The sequence below is a fragment of the Pempheris klunzingeri genome, chromosome 1 (genome assembly GCF_042242105.1).
Source record: "Pempheris klunzingeri isolate RE-2024b chromosome 1, fPemKlu1.hap1, whole genome shotgun sequence".
NCBI classification, from domain to species: domain Eukaryota; kingdom Metazoa; phylum Chordata; class Actinopteri; order Acropomatiformes; family Pempheridae; genus Pempheris; species Pempheris klunzingeri.
Genome location: NC_092012.1, coordinates 10,639,550 through 10,661,294, shown reverse-complemented (window position 1 = coordinate 10,661,294; position 21,745 = coordinate 10,639,550). Strand labels below are relative to the sequence as shown.

Here is a 21,745-nt window from a genome sequence, read left to right as displayed (position 1 = left end):
GTTTAACCACCGACTGATCAAATTTTCTACTTTTAATGTTATTTTTCGTACTGTAAAGAAGAACTGTAATGGAATTGAACCAATACCTGTAAAAGGAGCAGAAAGAGAAAAACTTGAACTCCACATTCATTGTCAGCAATATTCGGCAATATGCTGACACGATTGATGAAGATAAATGTGCACCCGTGTTCATATCTGGTACCTCTGCTGTGAATTTTCTTTAGCACCGGGCTCTGACTTTCGCACAGCAACAAAATCAAGAGCTCTGCTCTGGATTTTTAAGTTTGCTGATATGAAATATGCTATAGGTCTCTTACTGCTTTATAGAACCAAGGATCCTGCCGTAGTCAGACAATCCTGTCATGATGACATGCAATCTAAGGATACTGAAAACATACACTGATCCTGGAGCAGAATATCTAATTGCACTCTATTTATAATCAGAATTCTTGCCCAAAAATTTAGTAAAACTGAATAGATTATTGGTATATGATGTGCTAGAAAACCTGTAACAGCTATGTAGAGTACAAACTGTATCATCAGCCATGGTGTGACTGCTGGGTCCCACCAATGATTTAGTGAGAGGGAGGAGGACATTGTTCTGATTAAAGTTGTGTGTTTTTCTCTCTCCATTTTGTCTGACATTTCCCTGTGGAACAATAACACGCGTTGGAAAAAAAAAAGAATCTCATTCTATGACTCAAACTAGGACTTTGTGATTCTACCAGGCCCTCTACTGTGTGTGCAAAAGGTCATCACATTCTGTGTTAGCACATGGGGATCTATTTTTGTGAAACCGGGCACAAGCTCAAATTAAAGCACAAATAATTGTAGCCATCAAATTTTTTGAAATTTGGGTGAGGCGAAATTGCACTCCAAAACATCACCATGCAAACTGGAAAGTATGGGATGAACAGAATGAGTGCATTATTAGCAGGAGGCATATATTCCCAGAAGGTTGAGTCAGGACCGGCTTCAATAATGGCTAACCATGCAGACAGATGCCGGCTTCCTTTAACAGAAGACAGTCCCAGGGTGCAAATGTGCAGCCCCCTAAATGTGATTATACTGAACTCAAATACACTGACTTTTAACTTTATTGGCTAATGCAATCAGGTACAACTCTTAAGCATGTAATTGGGGTGAGGGATGCAGTGGGTATCTGGAGAAAAAAAAAAAACTTTCAATACAATATCTGCTATGATAATGATTGAAGACATCTAAGAAATTAGGCTTGGTCAAGGGCCCTTTATCTACTTATGTATTCCAACTTTCCTTTGTTCAATGGAACGAGTCACGAGTCAGACACTGTCCATAGTGACAAGACACATTGTAGGTCAGATCATTGGGGTCAGATCATTTTGGCTGAGAGGGCAGAGGCTGGTCAACAAACCATCTGCTGACCCTTAAGGTGAGGACTTCTCATGATGTGTGAAGTAAATAATTGCTCTTTGCCAGCATCACAGACTGTGACTGAACACACAATTAAAAATCTGTTTATTACTAAAGGAAAAGACTACAAGTGATAACTGTTAGGAATTCTCCAAATAAGACACATGATTCAGATGTGAATTCACCTTAATGATCAACAAGTCAACACGAATGTCTCATTTTCATTAACATTCCTTGATCTCTACAACAAAATAGCTAAAATGTCAATTTTTGCACTTAAGTAATCTGTAATCTGATTTATGTGCAGACGTAGACTTTGCTGGTCTATTTCAAAAGTTATTAACTCTTAAATGCCTGAACCATGAAATAATTGCAGAAAATTCATTTTTTTTTTAAACTGGAGTGTTTATTGAACCTTCTGACAAATTACAAAAAAAAAAAATTTCTTAAGTCTTAATTTGTATAATTTTTGCTACATCCGGCTTTTTTTTGCAATTTATTGCTCACAGTTTGTTTATCTTAAACAAACAAAAACATAAATATCACACTGATGTAAAGGTTTCAAAAATTAATGTATCAAATATGACACAATTGGCGTTAAAGGGTTAATGAGGACCGGGACAGCAGTCAGCCACCAACCTTTGAAGCTTGTCACCTCTGTTAGATGCCTACAAGCTCTTCTCCTCATTTCTTTCACTCTGAGACTTTTACATGAGCCATTAAATACAACCACTACAGTCACACTGTACAGTGGGGCCCTTATGCTTTCATGCATATAGTACCATGAAGCACCCTGGTGGGTTTTCTGCAAAGCAGCCTATCAGCCCAACAGTACACGGTCCCTTCACAGCAAACCCCTCCTCTGCACTGAAGCTCCAATATTGAGGGCAGAGGGTCCTCAGGGTGGTGGGCTGTGGTTGTACCCAACCCCCAATCCAAGCTGCAACTACAAAAACACACATGCACACGTGGTGGCTAATATCATGGCCCACTTCCTTGTCTGCCTGCTTCTATGTGTGCATTTGTTGTGCTTTTCATTCGCAACAGTTGCACTCCTCGTCTGGCTGATATGTGCCCAGTTCTTCATCATTACGCAGAGCAGAGAGGCAGCACGAATTTCTGTGCAAAAGCAATGCTCCTCGACGTCCAAATTTGTCTGCACTGCTGTGGCAATTCATCACAGGCAGCACGCTTTACACTCCCCACAATACACGTAGACATATTCACAAAAATACAGGTAGCGCACAGAAAACAAGCAAAAAGGAGCAGATCAATCTATTGCAACCTGCAGTGTGTGCCTTCGTGTGTAGTACTCCGTTTGACTCCAACCTATGAGAACATGAAACAGTTTGTGTGCCTCAGGAGGCGAAGAAAAAGAAACCCACTCAGATCTCCCTCCTCAGGAATATATGGGAGCAAAAACAGTCCAATTTTACACATCAATCAAAAGCAGCTCAGACAGGCCGAGACAGAAAACTGCTTTATAGAATGTAGACAAGAGGTACTTTCAGACAGCCTAACACTGAAAATCATAACACATATTTATATACACACGCCCACATGCTTACAAACTTAGAGAGAGAGATCACAGACATGTCACATGGATAGTAATGGAGGAGGAATACATGGCAGAGGAATATTAGTCAAGCTAGCGGCTGTGAAATGGGTTTGAAACAGTCATTCAGCTTGTGAAAGGTGGTGCTGAGGAGGATGTGGCGAGAGAACAAAGACTAGTGAGAGGAATGGGACAGTGAAGAGTGGTACCCCAGCTTTGGCAGTAGAGCTACTGATTGGAGCTTTGATGTGCACAATTCGCCTGCCTATTCTATTCCGCTGCATCTGGGATCAGAGCTCTCATGACAGGTGTGCAATGAGCACACTTTAACTTTCACAAGACACGCTCACAAGCCGGTCCAGGCCTCGCTGACGTCCGTTTAAAGAATATTAAGAGTGTCTACCTTGCGTTCACGTCTTCTTCACAGCGTCTCTACACTATGCGCCAAGTCTCACATTTTAGTGGTGAAAGAAAGCAGGAACCGAGCCAAATGAGTCTACTGTGACGTGCTCAATTGCCCTCTTCGTTGGGAACAAAGAGAGCCAAAAAAAAATGTGTGATGTAGATGTACAAGTGTACAAGTCAGATCAACAGAAAGATAAAAGCAGAAAGGTGTTTACTCTACCACAAACTAAAGAATAAGCTCTGGGAGTGGTATCAAGACAAAGCTGAACCTCCAGCACTGGGAAAAGGCTGCACTGTAGTTATCCTCCTGTCTGTAGTGAAACTTCAATCACCATCTATTTAATCAGAGCCGGTTCAGACAGGCGTTTTCCATTGTCTGGACACGCAGCCTGTCTGTGTATCGATGTCTACCCTCCATTCAGGCCAGGACTAATGCCTCTCGCCACTTCACTCAACAGGATGTGGCACTTATCATCAGGACAATGACCCGGTTGTAGCAGAGGTGGGCCAGAGCAAGGCAAGAAATGGGGTCAATTGGGCTGGGATGGAAAAGCTAAGGAGAGAAAATCACATGCCTGAGTACAACGAATGCAGGCTGACCACTGTGTTCCCTTGGACACTTAGAAGGCAAATGGTGCAATAAGGCTCTCTCTATTGAATACCCTCTGTTCCACTCCACTGGTACTTTGAGCAGCACGTAGGCAAGCCACTCACTGGATGATGAATAGGGATGTACAAATGACAGTCACGGATCATAACCAGCTAATAAATATTGTAATAGGTCACTGCTGATCATCCTCCCAACAGTTGAATAATAACTTTGCTGTTGCGAGGAGAAGTTTTAATCTTTTACCAGTGGCACCTTAGCCAAGGAGCATAGAATAACAAAATCCTCTAATAAAGCCTGTGATAAATCCATATATTGCTAGAGAAACCCTGTAAAATGATAATTTACCCATTACAGTAGATTTCCACCCAGGGCTAATGACTCCCACAAGAGGTTGTAAGATAATTACCAAAGTAGAATAAATATTGAAATAAGCCTTGGCTTAAAAATTCATTTTGATTAATAGTGATCAAAAATATTAATACTCTACAGTTGAATTTCTTACCCTCACAAACAATAAACACCAGTTTCAACAGTAACTGCACCAACTCGAATAATTTGGCTTGCACTACCAACTAGTGGTGACAACGTGCTTTTTCCACACCCTGTGCAGCACTAATGTACTATGGCACCTCGTGAGCAAGGTTCAACAGAGTTGCTGATAACAGTAAAAGTATGAGGAACAGAATAAAATGAACCAACTATGTGAGCGCCGCTATAATACGAATGCATGATACAAAGGGCATTACTTTGCATACATATGTAATGAGAACATACAGCATCTCATAAAAGCTCCTGCTTCACAAAAAGAGTCTCTCTCTGTCTCTCTCTCTCTCTCTCTCTCTGTCTCTCTCTCTCTCTCTCTCCTATGTTTTTAACATCTTTGCATGCAGGATTGCATCACTAGCTGTTCTTCTATTTGACGTCTTAATAGTTCATTGCTTGTAGCCATGTAGGGAATGTTAAATAAAGCTCTGATGTGTAATTTGTCGCTCCACAAACATTCCCGCTCCCGGCCTACCCTGGGAGTTAATGCAACAGATTTGTCATACACAAGCCAGGCACAGCCAGAGGAGGAGGGGAAAAAAAACACCTATTCAATCTGAATTTCAATCTCCATAGGGCTCTATGCAAATGCGTACAAGCTGATGCTCTCGCCCTCTCAGACTGCCAGAACGCAGTGCAGATGACGAATCCAGGCTGCACATCATAGTGTAGGTAGACGCACTGTGGCAGCTAGAAGAGACTGAGGGAAATGAGAAGAGAACCTCACATTTAAGTGGACAAAGCTAGAACCAAACTAAAGGCAGATACCTGTAGCAGTTACAGAAGCTAAAATCCAATTTTGATCATTTCCTCCAGGAACTCCCCCTTTTCCTTCCCCTGTCTCTCATTGCTGTGTCCTTCAGCATAATGTTGATATGCAGCCTCTCTGGGGCTTTTTAGGGAATTGATGGATAATCAGATGATTACACAGAAAATCTCCATTGAGGACAATCCTCCCTGACAAACAAAGAGAAAGCTCTTTAGTTAATAAATAGGCTGAGCGACAGACAGAGTGAGAGAGTGTGAGAGAGAGAGTGTATAAATCCTGTCCTGGGTTGGCAGCACAATGCCAAATCTCTATCACATATTCATTTCATCCCAGCGATCGGTGTGTATATGTTTGTGTGTGTGTGTGCACGTGCGTGTATGTCATACATTGCCAGAAACATCACTTCTTGGGGGATGTCACTGAGTTTGCCTTTAGCTTTATCTTAATTTGAGCGTATCTAAATAAATTTCAAGCTCTAGGCATATTTGTATAAGCCTTTCTGACAAAATTTGGCTGAAGTTTCTCGTCATGATTTTCTTATTTCTGAACTACTTTTCTGAAATGGAAAAGTTTGCAGTGAGGCACAACTCGACACACAAGCACAGGGGAAAGTAGTCCAAGCTGTCAATTTGAGCATGTTACAAACTAAGCACACAAGAATGATTTAAATTCACATAAGGACACAATTATAAAGTGTGTATAGAAAGCATTTAAGTTAAATATGTTTGTATTAGTTTACAGCACTGAAACAAAGTGAATGTACTGTAATTATTTATTCTCTGACACTGACAAATAACTTTAATGCCAAAGTGAAACCAAACTGATCTCAGTTAAGTATAAATATGAAAAGCCACTTGTAAGTATTACAAGTGTATATATTCACCCCTTTAATCAAATATCTAAAAAAGGAGACAATTACAGCTTTGAGTCTATGTATTTGGGTTATTGTAATCTAGACACTGTATTTTCCCCCATCCTCTCTTACAAAACTACCCAGACTCTGTTAAGTTGCATGGCATTTGTGAGTGAACAGCAATTTTCAAGTCCACAAATTCTTGATTTGATTGTGGTCTAGGTTCTGATTAGGCCACTCAGGGGCCAAGTCGCATTTCTCTTAAAGAATGCGGCAAAGTTTTATTTCTGAGGATTTCTGCAGCTTCTGCTGCCTTTACCTTACCCTCTGCCCTCACAAGCCTTCCAGGGCCTTCTGCAGAGAAGCATCCCCACAGCATGATGCTGCCGCCAGCATGCTTCATGATTGGTGGACACACACACACGCACGCACGCACGCACGCACGCACGCACGCACGCACGCACGCACGCACGCACGCCTTAATCTAAACACAACCCATGTAACAAGGGCCTATTGGTGGTAGTTCATTTTTGGCTTTAACCCTGTTGCTGGTATTCTCAGGTAACCACAGCATGACAGAAGGTGAGATACAGTACAAAGTACTGGACTAACACACAGTACATAAACTACCCACCGGAATCCTGCTCATTATTTTCGACTGGACATGACCCTTCATTTGGATGAACCCGGCACTGTAAAACTTCAGGCTCTCTGGTCTGGACAAACCCTCAGTTGTCACAGTTTGCCACAGAGTACAAGGAATAGGGAGACGTTTGTATTATGCTTCAGCCAAGAGAGGTTGGTTTGGCTAGATTGTATGCTCACAGCAGTACATTGGCCTGGATGGAGCATGGTGGTTCTCGACTTGCTCTCTTACGTCTGCAGGAGTGCTACAGTGGCTGGCATTAGCTATAGATGCTGGTGCAGGGCTGGGACTGCCAAGCTTAACTGCTCTGCCAGGCTTGGCTTCGGCACTGGAAATGGGTCTGGAGGCTCCACTGTTGACCAAGTTTCTGGCACCAGCGGTGCTCCAAAGGGGAGGAAAAAAAAACTAAACAAAACAAAAAAAAAAATAGCAACTGGCAGTTGGAGCCAGATGCTCTGGCATAAAGTAGGCATTGCCTTCTTCATAGCTATGTCTGAACCTGCTTGGTAAGTAGAGTTACCATTCTAACTACATCATCCCTGAGGCCCACAGTGACGGACAATATTTGCAATACTGCATTTGTAGAGACAATGTGCAAGCATTAAGAACACCAAGAGCAAAAGCACATTCCATATGGCTGAAGTTGAAATCACAGGTCTGTCTATCAGTACAGGATGTGATCAGTAAAATTATTTATCCAACGCAGGGGAACATCAAACATCAACAACATGTTTTTGATAACAAAATGCCACATTTTCAAAGCAAATCAGAAACCAGAGTTCAGCCGGTCCAAATGTGAAACCCCACATACTCTTATCAGAAAGCAACATATTGACGGTAAAGCCAGAAAACTTTTGCATTTATTCTCAGGTAATAACCATTAACCAGGAGCAACGGAGTGAGCTTGGTTACCGGACCAAATCTCTGTTACTGACATTAGAAAAGGAGTTACATGAAAAAAGTGCATGTCTGCTTCCCCTCAATCATTCATTCAATTCTTTTTTTTCCCCCCACACAGGGCTAATGCTGGTCAGAACTTCCCCATATTTTGTGACTTGCCTACTTTTAAACTCCACGGAATAAGAAAAAAAAAGAGCAATTAGGGTGCAGTTGTTAAGCATAACTATTTGCACAAGCCAGCTGACTTTTTTCTTTAGGCAGATGATTCTTAACGCTGCATTTGGCTGCATTTTTATGACAACCAAGCAGTTGAGCACCAATCCCTTTGCTTGTGGCCTAGTTCAAGACTTGTGCTTGTCAACACGCAATGTTCAAACTTTCAGTAAAGGTATTAACAATAACAGTTGTGATTGTTGACATCATATTGGGTCATTATCAGTTTAACAATCAGCCTTTACAGACTGCGGCGTGACGCTCTGCTCACTCAATAAGCATAACTCATTGGCTGAGATGTGGTTACAAAAGCTGTTAATCAACAAGTTGACCTGGGTTAAAAGGTCATTTTGGCAATCATCCATCCTGTTTAAGTGTCTTGTAGCAATACACTGAAACCCAATCCAATCCTGTTGAATGCTGTTTTAGGCAGGCCCTATGTTCTGACCTATCAAGAGGGGTCAAGCAAGAAGTGAATTTCTATACTTAGGTCAATAATCAATCAATAATAATAATATGAGCTTTAAATTCCAGCTTGTGTGCGACATACTACATGTTAAGAACCTTGCCTTGTTAAACTGTCCACAAATGAAGGACAGGCAACACAATGTAAATGTTGCCTTCATTGTAGACAATAACATGACATATGCTACCACGCAGTGCATGCCTGGTTAGAAAATGTATGTTTTTCTTACCTGAGAAACTGTATTTGAAATAATAAAAGTCAGGACTACAATTTTGATGTAGCTGACATGGACTGAGTGACAGAGCTTTTTCATATGACACAACGGGTAATTTTGCATTAAAATTATTTCCAACATAACTTAACTATCCATCCATCAATCAAAATAAGCACAAATGCTTTCTGCGCAGATGTGGGTCTCCATTTTTCAAGAGGTGCTGAACTGTAGGAAAATAGGTGTCTCCTGTAATCCATTAAAATGGGACTTGTGTTTACTTGATAAATGGGAGTCATTGTCTCCGAATGATCTCTTACACCATTTGATCCTAGATTGATTTAGCACATGGCTCCCTGTAAAGGGCTTAACGATGCAAGAGCTGACAGGCAAAGCAGATTGAATGGTCTCTACCTGCATTGACTTCCAGCAGCCTCCTCTTCTTCTGCTGTCTCTCCTGCTTTTCACGCTCAGCCTTCTCCTTTGCAGCCCGTGCTCTCTTCTGTTTCTCCTCTGACTCCCGCCGCTTCAGGTTGTCCTTCAGTGCTTGCTGTGGGGGGGGGGGGGGAATGAGAGAACGACAGGAAGAAAGAGAAAATAAGACGGATTGCTAAGTGGGGTTAATTACAGTGGTGTAAAGCCTGTCAAAGGCAGAGGCAGCTGTCAAACACTACAGACGTCTTTATCAGGCACTATTAAGTCAGATGAAGTTTCTTAGGTGCATCGCCTCCCTGGTCTTGCCAGACAGAAATTACACCACAGACATTAAAGATCCAGAGTGATGGAAGAATGAACAAAAGACACGAAAAGAAGCTGCTTCTCTTTTCAAAAAACATTATTTTCTGGTCCTGCACATTAAAAAAATATTTACTCCTATTTTTCAAGATTGTTGAGGCTCTGTTTCAGTATACTGCTATCATGAAAACATCCCAGTCATCAGCATATAAGATAATACAATGATCTATTTACAAAAAGTACGACAATTACACAGCATAAAATGTATGAAGCATGAAAATGAACAAAAATTAGTGTCAACCCACTGTGCGTGCATGCATGTCTATGTATAGAGGATGTGTTAGGGTCAGTGAGACAGCTTCGCATCACCTGGTGGCTACAATGCGAGCTTTTCCCAGCCAGTTATCAGTGGGTGAGCTAAATAGCAATGAGGCCCAACTTCTAAACTTGTCACAAAATGCCATTAATTCCGTTCGGCCTGTCTATCAAGAATTATTTTATAGGTATACTATCTACTGTACATCAACTGCTGTGGGCACAGGCTCTATAATCCCTGTGCCAAAGGGTTGTTAAACTCATACGATGGTGTCGATAGCTCAATAATGCCACAGCCAAGAGACAGCCTGCATATGATTTAACAGAGTGCCAGCATGATTGCCATCTTGATCAATAGCCAGTCACTTAAAGCGAGGGAGTATGTGCTTTTATCGCCCGACTCCTCCTCCTTGCCTCCTCTCCTCTTGCCACTTACTCACACAACCTGGCTTGACAGGCAGGTCAGTGGAATAGTAATGCCAATTCAACACCAATGGACACAAACAAAAACACATACTGTGAGAACTCTACCGTTGCACAATAAAGAGGGCGGACACTTGTTGATGCCCACTGACAGTTTCTGCATACAAGTGACCATTGTTGGAAATGATATTGTTAGCTTGAATAAGTAATACTCGTAATATAGTTGATTCAGCATCACCAAGCTACTTGAAATGCAAAGAAAGGGCTCAAATGAACACTGTACATTACTAATAGTAGGGGTGTAACAGTATACAATATTCTCAGTTTGATATGGCTCCACCACTCTAAAAATGTTGTGTTTTCTACGGCCGTGTACGGCTGTATATAAGCAGTCAAAAACACTGCTATTGTGTGTGTATCCTTTTCAATAGATGCACAATATTCCATACTGCGACCGTGATCTTTCACTGGAGAAAATCTTTTTTCGCTTTTCATATCTATAAACAGACCACAAGGGGATCGTGGTTTGCTGGCAGCTTAACAGACATATACTACAACATTTATCTAAACTCACTCACATAAAGAGACAACAGCAGCTAACAGCACTGGTGTGTACCACTCAGCAGTTTTACAGAAATTCAGGAGAGGAGGAGAGTGCTGAAGATGGGGAAGATGAATACCAAATGACTGAGACACACTGAAGCTATTCAGAGCTCTATTTTTAAACTATTTTTAAATGAAACCAACTCCTCCACAAAATTAACTTTGATTTGATGGAATGAAACTGTCGGTTGCTCGTGGCAACCCCTGATTCAAAAATGACTATATTCTTAATGGGCATCCAATCGGGTAAATTATGGGCAGAGAGAATAAGGGAAAAAAGAAAAGGGGAGAACAAGAATACTGACACATAATACATTATCAACAATTAAGTGGTCCCAGGCCACAAGCAGACAGCTGTGATGGATGCCTAAAGTGAACTTAGTCAAAAATCTGACACTCCTTCGCCTCTTCGCTATTAAAAAGCTCTCTCATTAAAAAGTAAAATTCAATTACCAAAGCAGAATGTAAACATACTTCCACTATAACAAGCAAACAGAGCCATCACTACCCTCAACCCATACAATTTCAAACAGACACCAATCCAGTCAGTGGTAAAATCACTGTCATTTACAACAGCCTTACAGATTGGATTGTCAATTACAGTGGCAGCCACTCAGAATTGCTGCTCCTAACCGTAGGCCTCTTCCCAGAAAACTCCCAGCCACTGAGAGTCCCCCGCCTCCTCCTCTTGTTTCCTGACAGGGCGTGTTAGGGTGAGGGTGCCTGAGTCACTACGTCATTGAGGGGAATTTATTTTCAGCCAAGTACCCAGTGGGGGACCGGCGAGGATCTGCTATCGATCTGTCAAGGCTCTGCCACGGTCCAGCTGGCAATTCTATGCGGCTGCATCTGTACACTAACCAACTAAACAACTTCTAAAACCTGTATGATTAGTTTCTTTTGTAAACAAAAAATAGGTAACACGACTTATGATGCAAATGACAAGTGCACTCTGTTATAAAAAAAAAAAAATGTGAGAAAGTCGGGACATCATAAACTTCATCATGATACATCATCTGGGAACCATGAATGTTTTGCACCAAACCATTGAGTAAAAGTTCAGATACTTTGCAAAATAAGTGAATAGGTTGGCATGTCACTGGCACTAGAGGATAATCAACGGATCCCCAAACTCATTAGGAGTCATCTTTTGGGGACCGTAAGTATTTGTGACAAATTTCATATCAAACAATTCAATAGTAATGAGAATTTTTCGTTTTGAACCGTATGTCAACATCATGATGGCGCTAGAGGAAAAGTAATGAAGGGTTCATCCTTCTAGGCCGATGATTAGCTGTACAAAATTTCATGTAGTCTATCCAAGGGTTTTTGAGTTATTTCAGTCTGGACCTTAGTGGTGGACCAACCAACCAATAATATTCATATTCAATAATATGGCTACGCAGAACCACAGAGGAAGTCTGTAGTGGCAAAATTACATCTTACTTAAAATGAGACCTTTACTGCTGTCAGCAGCCTGGGACAATAATGATTGGTCAATAGTTGGTCAATACAACAAGTGGTGCTATTCAAGAAAAGATAACTTAACTTCATAGAGAGAATAAAACAGGAGCAGCAAAAGAATATTACATGATAAGATCCTTGATACAAAAATGGATTTGATCACAGCGAGCACAAAAAGGCCAAGCTGTCTTCTTAAATCACAGAACCAATTAGAAATGTAAGAATAATTGAAGAAAAAAAAAAAAAAAAGGGTATGTGTGAACATTAACTGAGTGCAGTGACTTAAAAAGTTCATTTTAAGCACTGGTGAAGTTTCGCTTGTTCTTAAATCTGAATTCAACATTGAAGGCGAAGAAGGCATTAATAAAAATGATGACGACACATTGATTTTGAGAGATAGTGTAGACCCTGAAACTACAAAAAGATGAAGAGTCATGTGATTTTTGCCATCTGACAATGCATTCATTCCTACTGTAATGTTGAGCTGAAGGAGAGACAGAGGTAGAGAGAGTGAGAGAGACAGCCAGCTCTCTGAGGAAATTGCCCTCCGCTCTCCTTCATCACTGCAGGTCTGCTTCCCCCTCCTCCTCTCCTGGATGTCCGCCATTAGACACGCTCAATTGGATTCCTGTCAGATGTGCGGCCTCGCCCTGGGTCTCCTTCCTACGGGTGACTGAGCATGCTGTATGTGTGTGTATGAGTATGTGTGTACGCCTTTGTGTGTGAAAAAGCTAAGCAGGTTTCCCTATAAAAAAAAAAATAAAAAAAAACTACCAACACAAAATGACATACGCACACAAACAAACATGCATGCACGCACACACAAACACTATGGGAGCAACATACACACAGTTCAAGGCTCAGCTGGCTTCAGGCGGTGGTCTACAGACAGCACGCACCTATTTAGCATGGGCCTTGGCACAGCAGGGTAAATGCTGACACAGATTTGACCGAGAGGTTATGGTGCTGACATTTACTGTATGCCTACATTCATTGACCTAGCCTTGGCTTCTCCCAAGATATGTCTACGTGATGTGACCATTTGAAAGAATTGCTGAGGGTGTAAGCTGCTTACACCTTGACCTATCACAGGGGAATAAATAGCTACCTTGGGAGTTTTTACCATATAATGCTAGTCTTTATAACATTTGGCTTGTTCACCTTTCAGTGGCGGAGTCATTAACTGTTATGTTTGGTCAGAACATAAACGCCATTGCAGAAGTCAAGCCTGAACCATGGAGCTAAAATGAAAGAGATTACAGCTGCAATCTGTAATATTATCATGCCAACAGCGTAAGTTGTATATTCTTCTCAGTAATACTAATTGGCAAGAAACAAATGCACTGAATTATGAAATGCCTAAACTGAGGTTAGGATCATTCGCTCTGGGTCCGACTCATATCTAAACACAGCCAGTGGTGAACTTGGTTGTGGCTATTAGTGAGGCAGAGAATCACAGCACAGAGAAATCCTGGAATCAATATCATAGGTGGAAAAAAAAAAAAGAAACAAAAGGAACGGCAGGCTAAAAACAAAGCATCTGGGACCCTCTTTTTTTCTGACTGTGTGTGTGTGTGTGTTTCTGCGTGCCTGTGAAGACACTGTACATCTGTGCAGATACTGTATTTACTTCAGCCTCAAGTTCGATGCCACATACAGCAGCCAGCATATCAGGACATGTAACAACTATCTGTTTTGGGGAATTCGATCATATGAAAAGGGAAGAGGACAAGATTAAAACACTTTGTGCATCCTGGTGCTGCTGTTTACAGTCCCTCAGATACAAAATTCAAAAAATTCCTTGGGTGTATCCTTATTTTTATATTTATATATGTGTGTGTGTGTCCTTAAAGAGAACTAATCGATACTCTAAGTCCTTTATCCCATCTGCCGTTAAGCTGCTGAACACAGACCTTACCCAATTTATATTACTGTTATTTTAGAGGAATTTTATGTTTTTTTTTTATTGTTTGTTTCTTTTTGTCGCTCTTATCTTCATATTTAAGGGTATTTTTAGGGTTCTTATTGTAACTTGTCCCTCCTACTGTCCCTTGTCCTTACTGTGCTTTGCTTGACTTAATTGTTAATTATTGGTTGTCTGATGTTTGTGTAGATGTATGTATTGAGAGAGCTACAAGTATATTGCCAGTAGGGGATCAATAAAGTTGTCTGAATCTGAATAACTGTATATATTGTTTTTTACATTGTTTTTATTGATCCCGTTTTATTCTAAATTTAATTTTGTGAACATTGTATTTTCTATGTGTGTGTAGCGTGAAAGGGCTACAACTTTTATTTTGTTGTGCAACCTTGTGTTTTAATAAACCTTAAACCTTATGATGAACCTTAAACCTTGAATGAGACACGTTAACGGCTGTACATTTCTGGGGACAGTGAAAGGTTTATAGGGGAAGAGGAGGGTGGGAGGAGGTTGTGAAATGCTGTCCCCTATTTTATTAGAGCAGGTGGCCAAATCTTCCATATTGCACCTTTGAGTAAGGGTGTTCATGTGAAAGCTGGACACTGTTAATAGGATCTGACCTTGTTAGCAGTTGGCTTAAACATGGGTCCTTAATCAGAGTGTCCCTTTTTGTTCAAATTATTAACATATACGGTATATGCTGTATTTGTAATGCCTCACACCTTGTCACCTTGAATTTCTACCAATAACACATGTTTGGAAATCTTAAAAATACTGATCCTATAAGGCAGACATGTCAAACTCAAGGCTCGTGATGCAATTATATAGGGCCCGCGAGATAATTTCATGTGACTATTAACAATGGCCCGCCGGTAAATAGCACTCCCACCACTCATACTACAAATCCCACAATGCACTTAACAGCTGCCGTTCTAGTCAAGACCCATGCAGCAACCCCTCCTCCCGCAGGTATAATGATACTTATCATCGGATCAATGCATCGGTCAGCGCTTTTATAGTGACACTTAAGCTCGCCCCACAAAATAAATGGCTAAACTGAAAGTGGACTTTGAAAACAGGGACTTTCAAAGCAGGTGGGAGGCAGAGTTTTACCTGTTTGTTGATATCGGGGGTAAACCCGTGTGTCTTGTTTGTGGAGCTAATGTGGCCGTAATTAAAGAATAGAACATAATTAAAAATGTTATTTATTTTATTGAGGAAAAGTTTGGCTGTTTAAATTCATATTTCTGAATAAAACATAGTCACTTTTAGACTCCTCAATAAATGTTAAGCTCGTTTGGCCAGCGACTTAGACTGTGTTTTAAATTTTGGCTCCTTCTTTGATTGAGTTTGACAACCCTGCTATGAGGGGTGATAATGGTTAGTTTAGTGGTTGGGCATCTAAAAGGTTTACACTGTCACTGTGTGTCTAAATGTTATCCCCATTATGTGCAATTTAATGAAGGCAGTCAAAATATCTAATTGTAGACCTATAATTGTCCAAGAGTCTCTTGTCAGACTCGGTGCAGAGTGTACATTATTTGTGTACAGTATGCAGGAAATGTCTACGTCAGGCCCACATTAATGTCACTCAAGCAGACAGGGGATAATAAGAGAGAGGCAAAGAGAGGAGGAAAAATCCCAGTCTGTACCTGTGTAGTCAGTTTCATTTACCAAGTTGTGCCATTTATAACCATGAAGAAATTACCAAAGAAATCCTTCAAGAACATAACTTTGCATAAATCTCATAAAAACGTTGCCTCCACCGTCACGATTCTGAGCCTTACATATAAAACAGGCATAAGACGAGGGCCGTAATACCATCACCGCTTTCCTTGAAAAATACACAAATGTAAAGACAAAGCTTTAAAGTACAAGAAATTCTAAAGCATAACTAATGACTGTGGAGGAAAAAAGGCAAAGAGGCATGAAATCCATTTGTGTGTGTGAGGTAGATGTTAAGTTGGGGGCAGGGCAGGAACTTTAGTAGGCTAATTAGCTACTATTATCTGTCGCGCCCAGTGGCCTGTGCCACTAATCCTGCCGATTAAACACAGTGGGTCTCCACAGCTCCACAGCTCCACAGCTCACAGTAGCACCAGACTGATAAGGCCACGGAGCTCAGTGATGACATAAATGTCTGGGTGGGACTGGACTACACAGGACTGGCACTGTTCTGCTTTGCATTACGCCACAGGACACTGATGTGAGAATGACCAAAAAAAGATGTGGTTCCATCTTGACACAGCCAATGAATAAAAACAGTAACAGTTCCACACATTTTCCCAACATCCAAGCCAATCACAATACTCTAGCTAATGTTTCACCTCTCTTGTGGTTTCTGGTGCTCAGGGCAGTTTATAACAGCATTACCCACCAAACACCTGGAACCGTCTATCACTCATTTTACTGCATGGACCAAAGACTAGCTAAATCTGGCGTATTAGTCATTTTGATGCTGTTAATGGTTCACTTCTATTAGTATTGTTAGAAAATAAAGAAGTGGTAAAGCACGCCTATATTTTCAAAGGGGTCATCCTTATGTCCCCACATTTCTAAGTAATCTAACTATATAATAGAGAAAAGTATGTCTGTGTGTGTGTTAGGGTTAGAGGGTTAGGGTTAACCCAATGAGGAAAAAAGAGGCTTCAGACAGGCAGACATACACATACTTTTCTCTATTATATAGTTAGATGACTTAAAAATGCTGGAACATAGAGCTGTGGGAACATAGAGCTGTGGGAACATAGACACGCTCCCTTCTCAAATATGTATGTATTTCAAATAGTATGCAAATACTTCCGTAACTCGGGGAAACTTGTTAATTATTAATAGGTGTAGTTGTTTTATGCATCAATGTCCCATAATTTCAAGCTGTTCTTTCAACAGCCAACAAATAAACACATTTCTGGTAAACGTCAACTGCAATATGCGGTTAAAGCATTCATAATCTTTTTTTTTTTTATCAAAATGTAATCAAATGACTTCCTGTAATGTAAAACAAATCCATGTGCCGTCACTTCCACTGAGAATCAACTCCTCAACCATTGGCCACCCCCATTTCAATCAAATGTGAATATTTTCAATAGCATGCTCATTTTTCACTTCCACACAACAAAGTTCACATGTTTCTCCAATGGGTCAATCTGCGGTGGAATACTCACAGTGAACATGGAGCGGAAGTTGCTGAGATCAGTGAAGAGCTCCTCCACAGAGGTCTTCTTGGGGTCGACGGTGAAGTACTCCAGGAGGTTCTGATATAGAGTCTCCATATTGCTGTGCATTATCACCAGCTTGCCATACTGCTCCCGGGCAACCTTGCTGAAGCTGTGAGGGTTGTGGTCAAGGTCAACAACACATCCATCCCACATTAAGTGTTAATTAAATTTTGCTGTGAGTATGCCATTCCCCTGTTGACAGCAATACAGGAATTGTAGAAGGAAAAAAAATTTATTCAAACTTGTTGCCGGAAGGATAGGAAACTAGAAAGCAGACTGTCAGTAGTAAACTGTGATGTTGGCATTTGGAGCTCTGATACTGTCAGTCAGGTTACTAAAACAGTGTGTTCACTGTTATGACCCCCTGCAGCCTACAGCGGCTGTGACTCATGTCTGGCTGCTGGCAAAGTGTGTGTTATCTCACATGCACAATATTAACTGGAAATATAAACGAATGAATCAGGAAAAAGATGAATGTATTGTACTCTGAAAACAATGAAACCAAATTCAACAGGATTGCTGCCTTGAGCGCCACTCTGATTTTACCAAACTCAAAGTCAAAGTTATTCTAACTTCAACTGTGATTTCAACACCCATCCAATCAGATTGTTATTGTTATATGAAAAGTTTACAGATTTTATTTTTCTTTCCACAAATTTCACAGCTAGGTAAACACGGTAGATCATAAAATATTTTCAGACTGACTAACCCTAAATATTACTCTTTCCCACTCCATTGTGTAGACCAAAATGCACCTACAAATGTCTGAAAATAGACATAGATATATGCTGCAACACTCACAGATCTTACCGATGTTAAGATTGCCTGTACAGTAGTCTGTGCCAAAACTGAGTCTGGTGGGATTGGAGAGCATTAGGAGGTCCTTTCCTGGTTAAACCTAGAAAAGCAAAGGACAGCTCTGCTGTGTTTGTACGTTTGTGTGAGTGGATGAGGACAAATATAATAGGTAATGGCTGAGTCAATATAAGCTTGAGAGGTGTCAGAGCAAAGTGAGGTGGAAAGCCAGAGCACTAATACACATCTTGCCTACTACCGGGGCATACTGTTGAGCAAATCTGCGGTAAATCACCGCACACTCACTCAATGTATACATCTAGCCAGCATGAATTGGCAGTTCAATGTATAATTTTTTATATATGGTATATTATTAGCTCTTTTGTGTTATTATGGTCTATCTCTAAATAGACCACATATCCTGAGCGGTCCTTTTCCACATGATGATCCTGTTTAATAAGAATCAAAGCTTTTGATGCACGAGAAAATAAAATCTGGATTAGAATGTTCCTCCTCCTCTTTTTAAATGTAAAATTTTTCTGTGCAAATCAATGAAAAAAAAAAAAAAAAGAAAGGTGTCTTGCTAATGACCCCAGCATCCTTGTCTCATGGCAGATAAGAAGCAACAGTGTGAGTGAGTGTGTGTGAGTGTGAGTGTGAGTGTGAGTGTGAGTGTGTGTGTGTGGTATTACAATTACGTGGGCAGCCTCTCTCGCTCCTATTGTGCCCGTTCATTATAGCTCAATTGAAGGACCTATTTGACGTCTGGGCTCAGTTGAATCTGGGTGGGGATGGGACTACCTATTCATAGCTGGGTAAATGCTGTTTAATAGGCGTTGCTCTCGGATAGACTTGTCAGTAGTACCTTTCCAAGCCAGGAGCTGGGGGAAAGAGGCACGAGGCAATGGAGGGAGGGAGAGAGAGAGAGAGAGACAAAGTAGTCGAGAGTCATAGGGTGCAAAATATCTCTGCTGAATTCCTCCTTATTCCAGAGAAAGCCGTGGTCCACTGCAGTTCTTAAGCATTCCTATTCACTCCTTCCTGTCTATTCCATCACATTTCCTTCTCCCATTCTACATTCGCTCATTCTCCTTGTTTTCCTCCTGCTCACATCTGCTACCTTTACAGTCTCACATTCAGAGGTGTAACACCAGACCAACAGCACAGTAACTGAATACTCGAGTAGTGCGTGTAGTGATAATGGACATACCACGATCGACAGTGTGACACACCGGGCTGCTCATGCTTAGCTGGTGACTGTCGCTGCTCACAAGAACAACTGTTGGAAGTAAAGTTCATCAGCTGCAGATGTGAAGCATTTTATCATCTTTCAAGAAGCTTCTTCAGGATGAACAGTGAAACTTCTTTAAGAACAAAAGAGCAAATCCCCTTCGATCTTGTCCTATGACCTGAATGATTGGGAATCATCAACTCATTACTTAGACATAGCTGAGTAACATAGTAGCATTCAGTGAATGTCAGTGCTAATGTAAGACACTAGAAAAAATATCCAATCAACACTCACTTTTAGGAGTTTGATTATACAAACATGGATTGCAAATGTTGATTAAGAAACATGTTTATACTGTACTATAGATTTATAAAGTAATAAGGTTCAGAATCAGAGTTAGAGTTATTTTGTTTCCTGTGCATCAAAATAATTTGAAATAAAGCAGTAACAATAATATATAATAGTATTAGTATAACAATTTAATGTAGTTAATTTAAAAGTGCAGATGAGTCACAAACCTGTGTGGCATCAATGAGTTAGATACATGTTAAATCAATACTACATCTCATGTTGCTCAAAACTCATTTCGAGGTTGTAGATACAGGTTGTGACCATTAATAAGGCTACCAATCAAAACGGTAGTGGGTCTGCTGTCTCAGTCAACTGAAGCTTATTACAGTTTAGTTGAATCATGAGTGATGGTTTCAAGTCCCCAAAAATATGAGCACAGTGGGGATTGTGAGGTTTGCATACGGGTGGCTTGGAGAGGAATCTGACATCTGAGCAGACTTGGGTACAACATTGTGATCCTACGTTAAGCCCTGATGAGCGTGTGTGTAAGCGAGTGCCTGTCTGGCTGACTTTTGGTTTCTCTGGCTGAAAAGTACAGCCTAGACGCTCACTGTTTAACTTGATTAACTTTATCTGCATTTCATTTTATTACAGGCCTACAGTGAGTTCAGATTTTATTTTCAAATTTGTTGTTGTTTAGAGTTTTTAATTAGGGTTGCTGAGATAAGAAATTTGGCACAAGGCACCTGTAAATGGGGAAGGCAAGCCAGTGAAAGACAGAGCTGTCAAATCCATTCTCAGTGAACCTTACCATGTTGCACTCAAGTTCTCTCCTAACTACTCCAGCACAAGCCATCAGTGCCCCAGCCCCAAGGCTATTGATCAAAACTACATGAAGGAGGCTAGGTACAGGGTGTATTATTGAACACACACTTACACACCTGGTCTGAGACATGTCAATCAACCTGAAGAACTTCCTAAGAGAACAGTGAATAATTAACACTGCTGCCAAACGCATATGGACAGCTATCAGCAACGGACCTGGGTATCCAAAAAAAAAAAAAAAAAAAGGGAATGAAATACTAAAGAGAAATTGTGTATTTATGTGTTTGCAAATTAGCATTTTTGTTTAATCATCAGTGGAATGAAACACTCTTGTGACTGACGTTGTGAAGGAGCAAGTGACAGGAGGAGGAAGCAGCCTTTGTATCAATTCTCTTTCTGACCCTTCCCATCATACTGGAGCTGCCCTCAGCGTGAAGTACCCTTCAAAAAGAGAGCTGAGAGGTGTACCGATACAAAAACTCGACTATGGAGGCTCGTGACTTGTACACATCTGCAGTGGAAAGAAAACGTCGTGTATACATAGGAGCAAATTTGAGGGGACTATCCTTGGCTCCCTTCCTTTTGTGTTTTAACAGCGTATCATACCTCTAGTGTTTACTTTCTTGAGCGTGTTATGGATAGTCCTTATGTGAACAAAGTGGCGAAAAAGGGGAGAAGGGTAGAGTCATTTTTACAAAGCTGAGCTCTCAACATAAAATTTCTTATGAAAATCAGGCAGGAGAGGAACTAATGGGACACAGCATGAGTGTTTAATTATGTAAAAGGTAAAGGAAATGTGTTTAATTGGGTGTTTGATCAACCAAAGATTTGAGAGTTCATTCCCTTTATACCGCAAGTTCAGTTATGTGTAATGGATGTGAGTTATGTGTTAAAAATGAATCTATCTTATGTTCTATGTGATTCATTATAGTAAACTTATTGACTAATGCGCCGGACTGGTGGCTGAATGCATACGTGTGTAAAGGATATAGCCATTTTGGTGAGGAACATGTCGTTGGGGTCATCGGGGGAGGAGAAAGTCTCCAGGTCTCTCTCCAGCTGCAGCAGCTGCCTCTCCATCTGCCTAAGGCTCTTTTCCAGATTCTCTGCAGACACTGACACACACCCACACACATCAACACACACAGTTATAAAAGCACACATGCCAAAGAAATGTGAAGAAAGAAGCAGAGAGAGGACAACTCAATTACAGGTACAATCAAATACAATATTATTTTGAGGTTGTGAAAGAATTAGAAAAACAACATACACACACACACACAAAAAAAAAAAATAACAGGTAAAGTTAGAGAGAAGCCAGCTCAATTACAAAGCATGCTTATTATGGGCTCATGCTGTGC

The 21,745-nt window shown here is 40.8% G+C and overlaps 1 protein-coding gene across 1 annotated transcript in view; it reads right to left on the bottom strand.

Moving 5' to 3' along the window:
• The window catches only part of LOC139198786 (protein diaphanous homolog 3-like), a 163,894-nt gene that overhangs the window by 48,008 nt on the left and 94,141 nt on the right, over positions 1-21,745 (bottom strand). The window contains exons 23-25 of the mRNA XM_070827734.1: positions 21,375-21,499; positions 17,189-17,353; positions 8,978-9,113 (exon numbers count right to left, since the gene is read on the bottom strand). Of these exons, the coding sequence (XP_070683835.1) occupies positions 8,978-9,113; positions 17,189-17,353; positions 21,375-21,499 (426 nt within the window). The remainder of the gene's footprint in view (positions 1-8,977; positions 9,114-17,188; positions 17,354-21,374; positions 21,500-21,745) is intronic.